This window comes from Tympanuchus pallidicinctus, unplaced genomic scaffold (assembly GCF_026119805.1).
Source record: "Tympanuchus pallidicinctus isolate F22 unplaced genomic scaffold, pur_lepc_1.0 scaffold1, whole genome shotgun sequence".
NCBI classification, from domain to species: Eukaryota; Metazoa; Chordata; class Aves; order Galliformes; family Phasianidae; genus Tympanuchus; species Tympanuchus pallidicinctus.
The window spans coordinates 97,041,218-97,057,261 of NW_026294618.1; the positions used below are offsets into that span (position 1 = coordinate 97,041,218).

Consider the following 16,044-nt stretch of genomic DNA (forward strand, 5'->3'; position numbering starts at 1 on the left):
GTGTTCTTACACAGGCTGCGGTGCCACATCTGCCAAACCAGTGCAACACCTTCTGCCCCAAAACAGGCACATCACATTCTCCTACTCAGTGTGTAATTAAACACCAAATGCTCCTATTTGCCTGACTCTAACCAAGAGGATGATATCCAGTTTCCTCTTTTCCAGAGGAGTTCTGCCATTTCAGCGATTGAAATGAACTTGCAAATGAATCTAAGAAGATCCAGGGCTTGTGTATGCTGTCAGAATGAGCTTAGGAACAAAAAGGAGGAGGAAAGGCCGCAGAGAAAGCTTTCCCTTTTTGGATGTAGAACATTGTTAAAATGGCTCATTACATCTCAGAGAAAGCACACACCCATAAACAAAACAATAAAAATCACCCTCAATGTGTTTTTGTTTCAAAGGAAAAAACACATTGGTTTCCAGACCTCAGCATGAGATCTGCTGGGGTGCTGTATGGTAAAATTATCTATTTAACTTTCCAGATAAAAATTGGGACATCACCAAATACAATTAAATATCCTCCAAATCCTCTTCTCAGTAGCTTTCTTTCCCACAGGAAAGCCCCACCAGAAGATCAGACTCCTTCACTTCTGTTCCCTTAAATCTTCAGCATTGTGCAAACTGGATGAGATTTTAAATCCATCCTCCTCCAATTTTGTGCTATGTTTCCAAATCATACTGTGTTTCATCTTTAAAAGTGGAGGCATGCCTTATGACTCCATGGCAATCATGAACAGAATTTGAGAAATTCTATAAAGTGACAAATGTAAAAGAAAGCACAAGAAAAGCTGGCAAATTAGTAAGCTACACAGAGAAGCTAGCAGCTGAGGAACATAGTTCAGTTATATTTCTACTATTTTCTTCACTGTAATCCATCTGGACTTCAATTTAAGAAGAAAAAAAAAGGTCAGTTTATTCTAATATCATTTGTATACCTTACACTGTAATTATATTAACAGGCCAATACTGCATATCCTCCAAGTTACTGAAAGGAAAACCTAAAGCCTACCAGGAACCCATTTGATCTCCATTATAAATTCTTCCTGCTTTTTCTTTTTCTCTTGGATACTTTGCAGAAGTACCTCTAGTTCAGCAGCAAAGCTGTGCTTCCTACAGTATCATGTTGCATGGACAGTATAGTGTCTGGAAAGGCAGACCAGTGCTGTAAGCTCACAGTGACTTCTGGCCTGTGGCTAAAAGTTAAGTGTGACATTGTTGTTCTTTCTACCCCTAACCATAGGATGCTGGCTGGTGGCTAGGAGCAGAAATCTTGACTGCAGTTAGCTTCAGCTGCTTTTCCACTTTCCCCACAGGTAGCAGAGCTCACACAGCAAGCAAAAGACAATCAGATCTTATGAGCAAGAAGGAAAAAATAAATAAGTGATTTGGTTTCTTTTTTTCCCCTGATGTCACGCGAAATGGTAAGCAGAGCTACACTGGATGGAAACTGAAAAGATCCTTGGGCTAAGAAGTACTCCCTTGAAACTGGGTAATGAAAGGGATGCTAATTTGTATTTATGAGAGTTTGGGGTAATTTTGCTGGGAGAAATTTAAGTGGTGACAATACTGCCATACTTTCCAATTTTGATAAAACATGTATTTCTTTTGTAAAAACTAATAGCTTTAAAACAAACATGCAACATTGCCATCAAAAAGTCTTAAGAGCCTTTTCATTCTATAAGCAAATAAAGAACACTTGACAACTGCTGTAAGAAAAGGGAAATGAGCTGAATACATTCTCAAAGTTTGCTCACAGTTAAAAGGACCTTGCTGCCAGCTTTCAAGTATCAAACTGCATTGTCCAATGTGAGGAACCACTTTCTGATGGATATTAAGGCAGTAATGATTTCTGCCAATAGATTTTTCAAAGACTTTTTGAAGAAAGAAAAAACAGCCACAGTAAAATGTCCTGATGCATTAACAGTTGCATCTGATATCCAGACTTTTATACTGCTTTCAGGTCAGGGTAGTCTAACCACTTCAGAGGTATGCACCTGAGGCAGTTCTTAAACTCCTGTGGCAAACAGGTGAGTGTAGCTGCTGCAAACCTTGAAGCATCTTGCTCCATGAGAGGTGACAGGGCATTGCCACAGCCATGCTGCTGAGCCAACCAGATACAAGGGAGATGAACACACTGCAATCACAGTTGGCTCCTGTTGACCCTTCTGAGTAGCGATACCGGCCTGCACCAGCACACAGAGGTATCCTTCAGTTTTAAGGTACTGGACAGCCTCAAGAGCTTGTATGAATGTTCAGTTCAGTTGACCCTCATTACTGATTTTCCAATACCAGAGCATCAATTACACCAAGCTTGTGATGCTTCATAAGAAGAAACAACTAGGTTGTGCTGCTTTTGCTCTGCCCCATGACATTCTGCCAAAGCTTGGCTAAGTCATTATGTGGTAACTCCTCTCCCTGGGTGATTTCCTTAGGAAACATTTGAGCAATACACCAGTGCTAACCCAATAGCCTATTGAGAAGTCAGATCCTTGTTAGTACTGAAGCAGTAACAATGCAGCAAAGGCCAAAGTATCTACACAGTAGTAAAGAAGTCAACCCAAATAAAGCCCTAGTCAAGGCATTTTGTAAATACTCACCAGATTCAGATACAATATCGCATGTCTGATCTTCCACTTATTAGTCTTCTATAACAGTTTCAGTTCACACATTCTTAAGAGTACTGTTCATTTTTCAAACAACATGGAAGACTGTGCAGCCACACGTTAAAATATTGAAGACACATTCACATTTATATAACTAAGCAGGTGAGCAAATTAATTTCAAGACCGTGAAATCAAAACTTATTAAATCCTTTTATTTACCATTACTCACTGAAAGTTAGATCAGCAGCAGAATTAAGCCAACAATTCCTTCTTCCAACAATTGCACTTTCTCTAGACACGTGCCTCTCCAGCACTGGTGCTGCAGCATGAACTGGCTGCCTTTGTTGAATCTGGTATGAGAAACCCCATAATACAGGAGACTGCTCCCTTCTCAAACTCCTGGTGAGGAGAGACAGGCTTTATATAGAACGCCCTGCACATATTGATACCTCATCAGGAGCAACTTATCAAAAACATACTGATGAAACTGATCACAGAGTCAAGTATCTGCATGGCAGAAAAACTGAAGATATTATCATCCTTGCAAAGGATAAAAAGAACAAAAACGTAGGCATAATCACCATACTGCTTAATTTAAAAATGTAATTTAAAACACCATTAACTAGGTAACTGGTGCTCATAGTCAAAACAGCAATTATGGCCTTGACATTGGTGCACACCACAAAGGTTTACTGAGCAGAACAAACATATCCACGTAACAGAAGAACAAGTGGAAATGCAGGAGATACTTTGTACTATGAAATACTACACAGCAGATCACTGAAATACTTGACATTACAAAAATGTTATACAGCACTAATTACATTCATGACATTCTAACTCAAACAATTCCACAGAAAGATTACAATAGGGCAACCAAAAACTTTTTATAAAGTGTTTCAATAAACTAAAAAAAAGTTGAAAACCTTTTTTCCTTCCTATCACACTCTGACACTCCCGTTCAAACAGCTGACATTGATTTTTCTCTTTGGTCCATAGCGCCACACAATTCTGCTGGGCAGAATCCTGGCTTGCATCACACAGCCCAGAGGATAACATGTCAGGAACACATTAAAGATATGGCAACATAATTCCTCTGTTAATAACTTACTTCTCAAAACAACTATTAGAAACTAAACAATTCCAGGTCTAAAATCCATTGCACGATAAAGTAACTTTAGGTCAATTTCTCTTCCTTCTCAGAAAAACACCAGTTGAATTAAGAAAACAGAAATGCTTCTCTGCATCTATTGCTCCTACTGTACTTTAATAAGCATCACTGGAAAAAAAAATCTCATGGAGGTGCAGCTTATAAATATGTTTTTCCTGTAAGATGACAAACAAGCAGACATTTATCCTGCCAAGACATCGCCGAGCCTAGCTTGCTGTCAAGATTTCCCAACTCCATTACAAGAAAAATATGTCATGCTCTTTTGTGCTCTTCAGAAACGTCTTTGATTACAAAAACCCACTTTAATGCAGTGTAAACCAATTTTAACACGTTTAAAAGACCCAATTAAGGCTTAACGACATGTTTTTTCCTAGCCTTTCACACTATACATAAGATCAATTAAGAGCAGAGTGAACTTTAGAGTGAAAGCAAGTGAGGTAATTAAGGAATTCACACCATTCAGAGAAGACTCATGAAGCCAGATGAAATTCTTTCTGTATGAGAATCATCAGGCAATTAAAATCTGCTGCCACTACAGTCTTTCATAATGAAATTCCCTTAAATACTTTCTGCGGCTCATATTTGCCTTCACTATGTAAAATTTACAAGCAAAGCTTAAGTATATCAGAAGTCTCATGGCAGTTTTCTCCATTAATTAACTACCACAACCTCTAGAAAAAAATCAGCCAAGCATATATAATGAAAAGCATCTTTTCTTTAAGAGAATTATCATATCAGTAATAAAGAAAAGGAACCATCATTTTGATGAACTGTGATCTTGCTTCCTGAAATCACTCCAATACACCTGGCTTAACTTTTAGTTACATCAGGTAGATTTTGCATGACAAATGAGGAAAAACAGGAAGCTCTTTCAAAGCTGTCTCACTAATGAATCTTCTAAGTAATCTAACCTCCAAATCAGTTTATATACTTCTTCAGTTATACAGCATAGAATCATACTCATAGAATCCTTAGAGTTGGAAGGGATCTTTAAATGTCACCCAGCCCAACTCCCCTGCCATGAACAGGGACAAACAGGGACACCACTGCTAGATCAGGTTGCTCAGAGCCCCAACCAGCCTCACCTTGAAAGTCTCCATGGACAGGGCACATCTCTGAGCAGCCTGTTCCAGTGCCTCACCACCCTCATCTAACCGAAATCTACCCTCTTGAAGCCATTTCCCCTTGTTCTGTCACCACAGACCATGCTGATGAGTCTGTCCCCTCCTCTCCTGTAGCTCCCCTTTAGATACTGAAAGGCCGTTCTCAGGTCACCTTGGAGCCTTCCCTTCTCCAGGCTGACCAGCCCCAACTCTCTCAGCCTGTCCTTGTAGGAGAGGTGTTCCATCCCTTGGATCATTTTTGGGGCCTTCCTCTAAGCATGCTCCAGCAGGTCCATATCTCTCCCGTACAGAGGACTACACATCTGGATGCAAAAGCAGAAGTTTCCCTTTATCTTCATAAAGAATTTGGCCATTTGGTCATATGAGTGATAGTACCTTATTTGAAGAATCAGAAGTCAACATAATTAATCTCATCTGTGGCTTTAGAGACACTGTAGAAACTTCAACATGTGTTTTCTTACTGTGTACACAAAACACTGGAAAACTTTCTGAAATCTGTAGTTACCTCCCTCCCACTCCCCTTCAGAAAAAAGAAATGAAAGGGGAAAAATTAAATGAGGGACTCTACAGCTTTCATGTTGTCAGGCCTGATTCAAATTTTTTTCATTATCTGTCAGCATTCTACCAACAACCCATTCATTTCCTAATTGAAAAAGAGTGAATCAAAGCGACCATCACGCTCACCAACACCTTTAGGTCACCATACAAAAGAGCAAGCAGATGGCTCTTTTGGAGATGCTTAGCTCTGGAGGAAGAGTGGGTTATTTTCATAGGAGAACCTGACCATAGCTTTCCAGTAATCAGAATAATATTGTCACTGTAAAGGGAGATGTTTAAAGTATTTTCTGATGACGTGGAATTTGTACATCAAACTAACTTCTATTCAAAGCACTGTAGCTAATGATTTTGTGAACAACACTTGTTAATGAAGGTGCCTTACTACTGTCCTCCCTTCTTCACAAGGGAAAGCCAGATAAGCTTGAACATCCACGTCAAGAAGTTCCTTTTTTAAAAATTCTGCTAAGTGACATCACTCTTTCATGATCTGTTTCATCCCATGTGATATCTGCCTTACAAACAGGAAAGCCACTTGAAGTGAATGTGCTAAAATTAAACATTTTAAGACAGAGTTTTTAGAGGAAAATTAAATATGCCTTCCGTTTAAGAAGCAACGCAAAGCTGCTACTAATGTGCTCCACAACAATACCTAAAACAACCACTTATTAAAATCCATTCAATCACAACTTCAATTTCTTCCACCAAAAAAAAAAAAAAGGAAAAAAAAAGCAGGAGTTTCAGCTACATGAGAGAGTGAAGAAGTCTCCTTTTGCACTGGAGGGTTCTGTAACAGCAGGTCACAGAACACTAAGTCTCCACAGGCAGAATTTTCCTCGTGGCAGCAGTGATACTGAAGCAGCAGCTATCAACTTGTCCCCTCTCCTCCAGCACAAACTCATTCCTGGAATCATGAGTGGATTGCAACAGGGACAATAACAGCGTTTGCACAACGGCACCTCGAAGATGAGACGTGTCTGACAGATGATCCCACAGCAATTACTTACTTCTCAACTAATCACTTCTCCAATCTGCTTCATTTCATGGCCAGAAGAATGTTTTGGCTGTCACATGAGACAGAGCAAGAATGGATTGCTACAAGGAAGGGAAGCAACAGTTTAAGCCTGACACCACCACCAAAAGGCTCTTATTGAACTATGCCCAAATATCCATTTCCAGCAAATTACAAGATTTAATTGTGGATAACAAAGTGAGTTCATGTGCAACTTCAACAGAGGTATAATGAGGTCAAAATGTAGTTTTCAATTTGTAACCAAGAAGCTGAATCTCTTAAAAAGAAAAAACAACCAACAACAAAACTGGAGCTTATTTATGGAGTCACAACTTGCAGTTGTGTAACATGCTTACATCCTGGAGCATGTTTGATGTTTCTATTATGAAAAGGTGAAGATAAGCAGAAAGGTTTTCCCCACTACTTTCATCATTTATAAGCTGACAATAAAACTAAACAAATTAGAAAAACATTGTTAACATTATGAAAACATTGTAAAGACAGCTTTGATGTTCCATTGCAGCAGACGTGAACTACTTTGGCTTACACACACATACACTCACTTCTGAGGCTACATCTTCTGGCTTACCATCACATGTAACTTATCTGGAATAAATCTTAAAGGCAGATAAAACGTGCTTTATACAAAGACAGTGGGAAACTTCATAGCATAAACAGCCTGAGTTATTCACAAAAATGGAACGTGCACAAAAGAATGTTACAATATAGAGTCAGAAAGTCTGAAGAGGAAACAAAAGAAATGCACTACATGAGAAACTACTTGAGGTTGCATGGGTTTTTGTTTGTTTGGTTGTTTGTATGTTTTTTGCAAATGTAACACGATGAATATTATTCAACATTAAAATGTAATGAAGTGGAAAATCAGAAAAAGCACTTGGGAATTTCAAACAGCCATCTGCTGTAGGATGTTGTCTTTCTACGGTGAGAAGCACGAAAAGTTACACGTTCATTCAGCATGGAACTTATCTATCATGGTTTCCAAGTGTGCCCATAGCACGGCCTCCAGGAGGCAAAGGCAGCTTCTGTCAGATCTTCATGTGATTTAGTAACCTCTCCTCTGCTCAGACTAGAAGGCTTTTTCATAAGAAGAGGAAACATTAGGAACAAAGCACAACTATAATTTTAAATTCTTTCTTTCCCAAACGTGACTTTTTGATATTAGAGCTTCCAGCTCATTCACAGGGACGAGCACAGTGATCTATTGCAGCTTCAGAACAACAGCAGCTATACTCTTGCTCTGTAGTAAGCAATTCAGGAAAAAAAGGAAAAAAACCCTACTTCTAGACCCTCGGCTGAGAAAATTCACAAGAGCAGTACGTAGTTCTGCATTCTCAACCAGCATCTTCACTTAATTTTCACTTAATTTTCCCAAAAGGTTGAAGAGGCAATCAGAATATTTTTCCTGAGAACGCTTTCCCCGTGCAGTGATGCACTCAAACTTTCCATTTCTACATAAAAATACTCCATGAATAAATAAACAAACACTATATTCCCAATACCTTGACAACTCAATGCATGTTGAATTTATAAAAAAATTAAAAAAAAAAAAAAACATCTCATTTTGGTTGCAAAATATACAATAAATATTTCTTAGCCCATATTATTTTTGAACAGTTTTAAATTAGCAGCCTCTCCTTCCCAAGGATACATAAGAAAGCTGCCATTAGATTCACTTCGAGTCAACAAAAGAACTACTTTCAAATTCCAATCTGCATTTCTTGTAAATTTTACCAGCTGTTTCAGAAAGTCATGTTCTACATCTGCATAGAAGGATTTCAGTCACTTCAACTGATGCTCCTTCAGTTTTCCTCATAAAGCCTGCAAAAGCAGAAAGCAGCACCACCAAGTGAGCTGGCTTAAACGAGTTTTCATCTGCAAACTGTTTTAATTCAACTCATTCAGAATGTGTGCCACTGAAACACTCTCCCCATCTTTCATTAAGATTAGATGTTAAACAGCATGAAACCCTAACTATCTATTCAGTTTCACTCAAAAGAGCAATTCACACAGTTTGAGTAACGGAGGTGGTGGTCAGTGCTTTTATAACAGTATTTTCCACACGAACAGCTATCATACTAGGACTGAAATTATTAAATTCTCATTGTTTTTTTAATTACTAGCAGAGCTCAAATCACTCGAACATGTGATGTAGCAACAACTCTATCTGACTCTGCCTCCTACAGGCACTGGGAGGTGAGTCCATGCACAAGGCATACAGATGGCATCTTCACATGCATCTATGCAGGCCACAGAAAGTGACATCTAATATTTCAAGGTGTCTGAGCCTATTTAGGTGAGCTGACCACCTGCCATCTTAACTCCTGGCAAGGACGATGAAAGACTGTTTCCATATGTAAATAAGGTTGCCTGTTAGGAGCGTGGCACTAACTGCAAGGCTGTAAGATCCTCAAGCGGGTTAAAGACAGCACAGTAGTGATAAATAAGAAAGTGATAGGGCTGAGGAAGAGCATCAGGATACTAACTGTGGTAGCACAGGTGGTGGTTTTGTCACTGATGGTGACAGCAAAATACCCCCCAAAAAACAAAAAGAGGTCGATAAGTGAATGGCTCAGTGGAAAGACGGAGGAGACAGATCACAAGGCTGAGGTCCTGGCCCGTGAATTTAAAGGTATGCACACAGGTATCACTCTGCAATATCTGGATTTCCAATAGTTATAACTATTCCAGCATATCCCACTGAGTTGTAAATCCAAAGCTTTGAGGCACCTCAGTGAAGCTGACTTCAGCACGAACTAAGTTCATCATACAATTCCCTGATGCACCAGAGAATTTTTCAAGATATTTACGTTTCTTTTAGAAGTATCCAGATTGCTCAAATATAGGGCAGTCCAGGGGGATGCATTATACAAAACTGGCTCCAGTTAGACTGCTAAACATCTGGAAATTCTAGAAAAATATTAAAGCAAAACTTCTTAAGTTCCATATAGAGAAGACTTGCAAGCAGAACAAAAGAAAGAAAACAAAAGACATGCCTGAAGAAGCCTGGACTACGGTAGTCCTGATAAGCTCAGCTTGACAGGGCTGCTGCTGGCAGCATTCAAGGAATCTCTGCCTGGGAATTCTTGAGCTAAGTTATGGTTCCTGTTGGTTACACAGATAAAAATACTAGGAGTGAACAACTAAGGGTTTTCCTGCATGAATGGCAATTTGTAGAGAAAAATGCTTTATTAAGCTCTCTATGCATTCACACTGTGGTGTTTTTTTTTCGGGTTTTTGTTTGTTTGTTTGTTGGTTTTTTACATAACAAGATTTTTGATATCTCTTATCAGTAAGGACTTTTTTTTTAATCTTAATCATAATGCATATATTACACACATTGACATTGAACCAAGGTGAGCTCTAAAACATTCCCTGAAAAAGCTATGGGAGACTCCAACAAATGAAGTTCTGTAACAAAAAGCTAATTAGGATCTTCACTGAGAACTGGACTTGTATCTCTGATTTGAAGATTAATACGTCTTTCTCTGTGCTATTCCCTGGAAGATCAGCTCTGGAGGTCCTTATCATTCCTCCTCTTCCAATCTCTCTTTCTCAAACTCCAAAGGATAAATCCACAAAAACAATATGAAAATAAATTTCAACTCCAGTAGAATTCTGTACACCAATTAAGTAAAAATTCTCACCAAGCCTTTTACAATTCACTCATTTTAGAGGAAAATGATAAAGGGATCAATCCCATAAACTTTAATAGCCTCTTAACTTTAAGAAAGGACAAAGGAATAAACAGGCTGACGGTTAAAAACTAGAATGCTTAGGGACAGGTTAACAGGAACCGTAACTTCACCCATCTTACTACAGCCCTCTTCAAAGAGGATGTAACACAACGGAAAGTGCAACAGTGACAGCAGAGCTGCAAGGCCCAGGCTGCAGCAAGAGAAGATTTACTCAAACACAGCAGCTGTGGGCACAGAAATAAAGAAACTGCTCACCTTTAGAAAGCCTCAGGCACACAGGGATCTCCAGAGATCCCCTTGCCTCCACTGCCAACCCTTAAATGAGGCCTGGGAAGGGATGGATCCTGGCTGCAACCCTTCTGGTCGCTCAGGTGCACTGCACGCGCCTCAGCTCCCCTAGATTGGCCCTGCCTCCCCACCAGCGCTCCATCCCTGCTTCAGGCCGTGACTCCATTTCATCTTCACTTGCATTCTGCACTCAGTAAGGTCAAAACCCGTTATAAAGAACACTTCCACGAACTGTTCCGAAGGCTTACAACGGACTGACAGGAGCGCACACCTCGGTGCTGCTCCACGGTAACTTCTCACACACAGAACCACTTCACCTCGTCTCCACCAGGGGCGTCTCCCATCAAGGTGTCCCCGCTAGAAGCAGTTCAGCTCATTCACCACCACGCCCCGAGCTCGTTTAAGCATCCCCTTCGCCCCCACCTAGACAACGCTCTACATCGCTTTTCTCACCGCTTTCCACGAGGCGGCAGAACTGCGGCTGCGGGGCCCGCGCGTGCTCAGAAGGCGGAGCGGCAGCATGGCGGCGGCGCGGGCGCTGTGGCGGCCCGTCCTGCCCGCCCCGCAGGGTTGCGGCCGGCTCTGGGCGCGGACGGGGAGCGCGGCCGTTCCTCCTCCTCGTGGCGCCTCGCCGGGCGCGCGGAGCCCCTTCGACCGGCGGCTGAAGCGGAAGCAGAAGAACTGGGCGGCGCTGCAGCCGCGGCCGGCCGAGTGCGAGTACCTGCGGGACGAGGTGCGGGGCGGGGCGGCGCGGCGCCGGGCCGGGCGGGGCGCGGCGCTGACGGGAGGCTCTCCCTGCCGTAGGTCGGCGGCGGCGTGGCGGACCGGGTGCTCGACATCCCCAGGTACGCGCGTTTCCCTCGAGCGGCGGGCGCGGCGCGTTGTCGCGGCGCCTGACGCTGTCGCGCTCGCCCCGCAGGACGTTCCGTCTGGCTTTGGACCTCGGCTCCGGGAGAGGTTACATCGCCCGGCACCTGAACCGGGTACGGAGCGCCGAGGAGGTGCCGTCCCGCTGGGCGCTCTGCGCCGAGCCCGCCGGCGGCACGCACGCGTTTGACTGGCGTGCTTCTCGTTTCAGGAGGTCGTTGAAAAACTCGTTCAGGTCGATATTGCGGAGAATGTTTTCGTAAGTAGCCCTGTGAGGGCTGAAGCGCTTCGGGGCCGTGATGCAGAAACGGTGCGTTTCTGGTGATGCTTTTTATCCCGAACCCGACCTTAGAAAAACGCTGTGGAGTCCGAAATCCCTACAGTCAGCGTGGTCGCTGATGAGGAGTTCCTGCCTTTCAAAGAAGACACGTTTGATCTTGTTGTGAGCAGCTTGAGGTGATCGCTCATTCACACTTCATTTACATATATATATATTTCTTTTACATTGATGTCAGAAAACCAGTGCCTTAAACAGCATGGATAGGTTACATGTTAGGCAGCAATTCTTTGCTCAGAGGTTGGTGAGGCCCTGGCACTGCTGTGCAGAGCGGTGGTGCCCCATCCCTGGAGGCACTCAGTGCCAGGTTGGATGGGCCTGGGCAGCCTGAGCTGGTGGGCAGCAGCCCTGCCCACGGCTGGGGTTGGGGCTGGATGGGCTTGGAGGTCCCTTCCGATCCATAACATTCTATGAGAACACATGGACACATCTCTTTTTCCTGTATATTGATTAATGAATTGATTTGCAGCTTCTCAAGTCCTTAAAAACGCCAACACAACAACCTCTTAGCTATGTATATGAACTTACATTTTCACTCAGTGTCACCACGCTTCATCTGAGAGTGTTTCAGAACTTTGGCAGGCTGAGAACTTGTTTGTTAACTTTACACCTGTATGTATATATTATGTATAACATTTTTTTGCCTTCCTGCAAATTTCATTGTGCAATTACAAAATGTCCATTTCTGGTATTTCAGTTTACACTGGGTGAACGACCTTCCTAAAGCTTTTAGAGAGGTGAGAATTTCTTTTTAATACAACTTTTTAAATAAAAAAACAACACTTATCATTACTCACACTCAAAGCTTTGACCACTTCCTACCTGATAAATAGCTCGTGTGACACTCGGCTATTTTTTGTAATCTTCCTGTCAGTTTGAGTGCTAGCAGTTGATGCTTCTGTTAGCTTGCTGTCTCAATTCAATTTAGGATAACTATAAAACATGTTTGTATAGTAGTCATAACTGCTGAGATTATAAGAACTAATGCAAACTGAGGCACTGCTGTTGATTTTGTTGTCTGTTGTACTTACTAGTTTTCTAAACCAAAGTAGTCCATACCTGGTTTAGGGAACTTGTACTCCATGTTTACCTATCTTGGGTATTTGTTTTGAAATACAACTTGAACCAGATAAAGGCTTTTTGATCCTTAACAGAAGTGAATATTTGTTGAGGAGGAAAAACTGCAAGCGTTATGGAAGAAATCAGATTTGGGATTATTCAAACTTCTTACTGCGGGTGAAAGCTGCTTTTCAAATTGTCTGCCTTTGGAGCAAGAGCAAGGAATATCTTCTCCTCGTTTGGTTTCCTCCTTTATTTCAAACATGTCAGTCAGAGCAGTGCTATCCTGTCACCTCTTTGTACAAATAGGGGTACCCTGTTATGAAATAGGAAAAATAGAGACTGTAATGTAATGTCTCTTTTTTTTGAAGAGATTATATATCTTGCAACATTACCAAAAGATTTTTTTGTAGCTCCTTCTGTGGAATAGCGTCAATATTATAAATGTATTGAAGCCATTATAATAACTGCTTTAAGTTCATTTAAAAAAAAAAAACCAACACCCAGGAATTTAATTGCTATTAACAGCACAGTAGTTTCGTTTTCCTTCTGTGTTGTAGATACACCAAGTTCTTAAGCCAGATGGAGTCTTCATTGGCGCAATGTTTGGGGGAGACACTCTGTATGAGCTTCGCTGCTCTTTGCAGCTAGCAGAATTGGAGAGAGAAGGGGGATTTTCTCCTCATGTGTCACCGTTTGTTGCTGTGTCAGATTTGGGACATCTCCTGTCAAGAGCTGGGTTTAACACACTGACTGTGGTAACTATGAATAAAAGAACAATCAGAATAATCCAAAACTTCAGAGCTGCAGTTGTATAAGAGATGCTATTTCAGGCGCACTAGTAACAGTGCTTCCTTTCTTTTGCATGTAGTGCACTTAGCTGAATAAGTTTCTGAAATAGCCTAGACTGCTCAATTTTTGGTTGTGCAGTGATTGAAAAAAACAACTGAAATGTATCTTTAGTAGTGGCCCAGTAGAATCTATATGGGCAAGGGTGTCAGAGTATGTTACATTTACTTGGAAGAACTTACGATGCCCTTGCTGCTTCTTCTAAAACTCAGAAGAAACTAACAGCACTTTAGTTAAAACTTGATTGTATTTAAGCTGTTAAACAGTTCTTCAGAAATACTGAGCATATATTTTGAGTAATATTCTATCTGAGCAGAAGTGGCCAGCACTGAAAGTTAACATAATGCTATGGTCTAAATTTGATATGTCCTAAAATTAAGCCTTTGAACTCTTCTAGGATACTGATGAAATTCAAGTAAACTATCCAGGGTTATTTGAGGTTATGGAAGACTTGCAAGGCAAGTATACAGAAAATGTTTGTTTCTGGAGTGTATCAGCAGATGTGGAAGAGTTAGTGTTTATTTCTTGACTCCAAATAAAGCTTATTGTAGTAGTGGAAGCATTACTTTTTTCCTGATACCTAGGAAGTCAGGACAGTGAACTCACCAGCAGATCCCCATTGGCAAGTGAAAGTCAGAGATTTGTAATTTGTCTCCTGTGAGTTTTCTGCTTCTGTTTTATTCCTGTTCTTTGTGAGCCTCTTCAGCATAAGCTGCTGAAAAGTCCTGAGAGGAAGACAGAAGCATACATCCAACAGAATGACTTCTCCTGTGAGCCTAAGTAACATGATGCTCAGGACAGTGCTGTGGAGCAAGTCTAGATAAACCCACAGACTAGAGTCTGCAGGAGAACAAAAAAAATTGAGGTTCTTAGCAATTAGGATAGGGTTATAAATGCAGCTGTCATGGATTACAAAGTAGCTGTTCATACCCAGTCAGTACTTGTGGAACAAGTCAAGGATCATCTCCTGAGATGTGGAGTTAATTCCTTAATGAAAATAAAGCTTCCATTGCCTGCAGAAATGTTGGGATGCAGTAAGTGATTAAAGAGAATTGTATAACAGTAGATGTGGATTAGATCTTCTGGAGTAATTATTTTCATTATTACCTATTTGGAAAAAAAAAGAAAGTGATGTCTTTCAATAAACACTTTGTGTGCTTGATAGAAGTTACATTAGAGGAACAAAATGCTTGAAGCCTCTGACTGAAAAGTAATAATCTAAAATCATTCCTAGCAATACAAACAGTTCATTGCAAAGCATTGGCATTAAGAGGTTTGGAATCACAAAAGTAAGAATCTTTGCTGCTGTAGATTGTACTCTTACAGTGAGATTCAGAGGATGCTGTAGTTATTTAGTTAGGAAAAATCTGCATGAAACTCATGGTATATATATATTTTTCTTAAAGCTAAAACATATTTTTAGGTATGGGAGAAAGTAATTGCTCTTGGAATAGAAAACCTCTGCTACACAGGGATACAATGTTGGCAGCTGCAGCAATATACCAAGGTATGCATTTAATAGGGAAGAGTTAACCCAAAATGACTCTAATGACACCTTGTCTTTTTCTCTGCCCTCTCTGTAAAAACAAATACTCTCTTGATATATATATATTTTAACCTTAATTAGTGACAATTTGAACTTTGTTAATATATCAGTATGTGATACTATTATTGTCCCAAATCTTTCCCCACAATCCATTATGAGAACGTGCCGTGCTTAGTTCTGCTGTTTGGCAAACGAATCATTTCCTAACACTGCTGCTGCCTACGTTTTCTTTTTCTGGCAGAGATGTATGGCAATAGTGATGGCTCAGTACCTGCCACTTTTCAGATCTTCTACATGATTGGATGGAAATTCCACGAGTCACAGGTAATGTGAAGCTCAACTATTTTCTATTTGAAGGCGCATTTTAAATTTCTTATGCTTTAAAAGGACTCTTATAAAATATCTTGAGATGATCCTTCTGTTTTCTTTTCCTCTTAGGCAAAACCTGCACAGAGAGGTTCTGCGACAGTTTCATTGGGAGATCTGGCAAAAATAGATAAACTTCTTCATCAGAAATAAAAGTTGATTTTGAGCTCCTATAAAACTTGTCAGTGCAGGTATCCTTCATGTACTTTGTTACATTTTAAAGTGATAATCTGCATGCAGCAGGGAATTTTAGTGCCTCTGCTACATCAGTTGTATAAAATGATGTTCATTTTTTTCCTCCCAGAGAAGTATTCGAGCAGCAGTTCTAAGTATTAAGTAGTACATGCTCTCCCTATTTAAGTTACTCAGTTTTAACTCATTTCCCAGTACTTCAGTAGCACAGACTGCTCCAAGTATTATTGGCAAGTCTTGTGTATATCACTCTGTATTATCTTCAAATTATTCCTAAAGGATGGTGGATCATAATAAACAGATTTGTCACTAAGTACTGTTCTTCATATGAACATCAAATACAGCATCATCAAATACAT

General features: G+C 40.8%; 2 protein-coding genes across 4 annotated transcripts in view; one reads left to right on the forward strand and one right to left on the reverse strand.

The window, feature by feature from the left end:
• Positions 1 to 10,986, reverse strand: part of TASP1 (taspase 1) — a 105,850-nt gene extending 94,864 nt beyond the window's left edge. The window contains exon 1 of the mRNA XM_052687363.1: positions 10,923 to 10,986. The gene's annotated coding sequence lies outside the window, so the exon portion shown is untranslated. The remainder of the gene's footprint in view (positions 1 to 10,922) is intronic.
• On the forward strand, positions 10,975 to 16,001 carry NDUFAF5 (NADH:ubiquinone oxidoreductase complex assembly factor 5). 3 transcript variants are annotated; one of them, XM_052687445.1, is made up of 11 exons: positions 10,975 to 11,202; positions 11,274 to 11,314; positions 11,389 to 11,452; positions 11,548 to 11,595; positions 11,689 to 11,792; positions 12,371 to 12,410; positions 13,293 to 13,490; positions 13,979 to 14,039; positions 15,005 to 15,088; positions 15,369 to 15,451; positions 15,566 to 16,001. In XM_052687445.1, the coding sequence occupies exons 1-11, from the start codon at positions 10,990 to 10,992 to the stop codon at positions 15,644 to 15,646; spliced, it is 1,017 nt and encodes a 338-aa protein (XP_052543405.1). In that variant the 5' UTR covers positions 10,975 to 10,989; the 3' UTR covers positions 15,647 to 16,001. The 3 variants fall into 3 exon arrangements, 2 of the variants coding, with proteins under 2 accessions (XP_052543405.1, XP_052543415.1); XR_008207857.1 differs by lacking the exon at positions 15,566 to 16,001 and having other exon boundaries at positions 14,988 to 15,088; positions 15,369 to 15,405; XM_052687455.1 differs by lacking the exon at positions 13,979 to 14,039.
• The last annotated feature ends 43 nt before the right edge of the window (positions 16,002 to 16,044 follow it).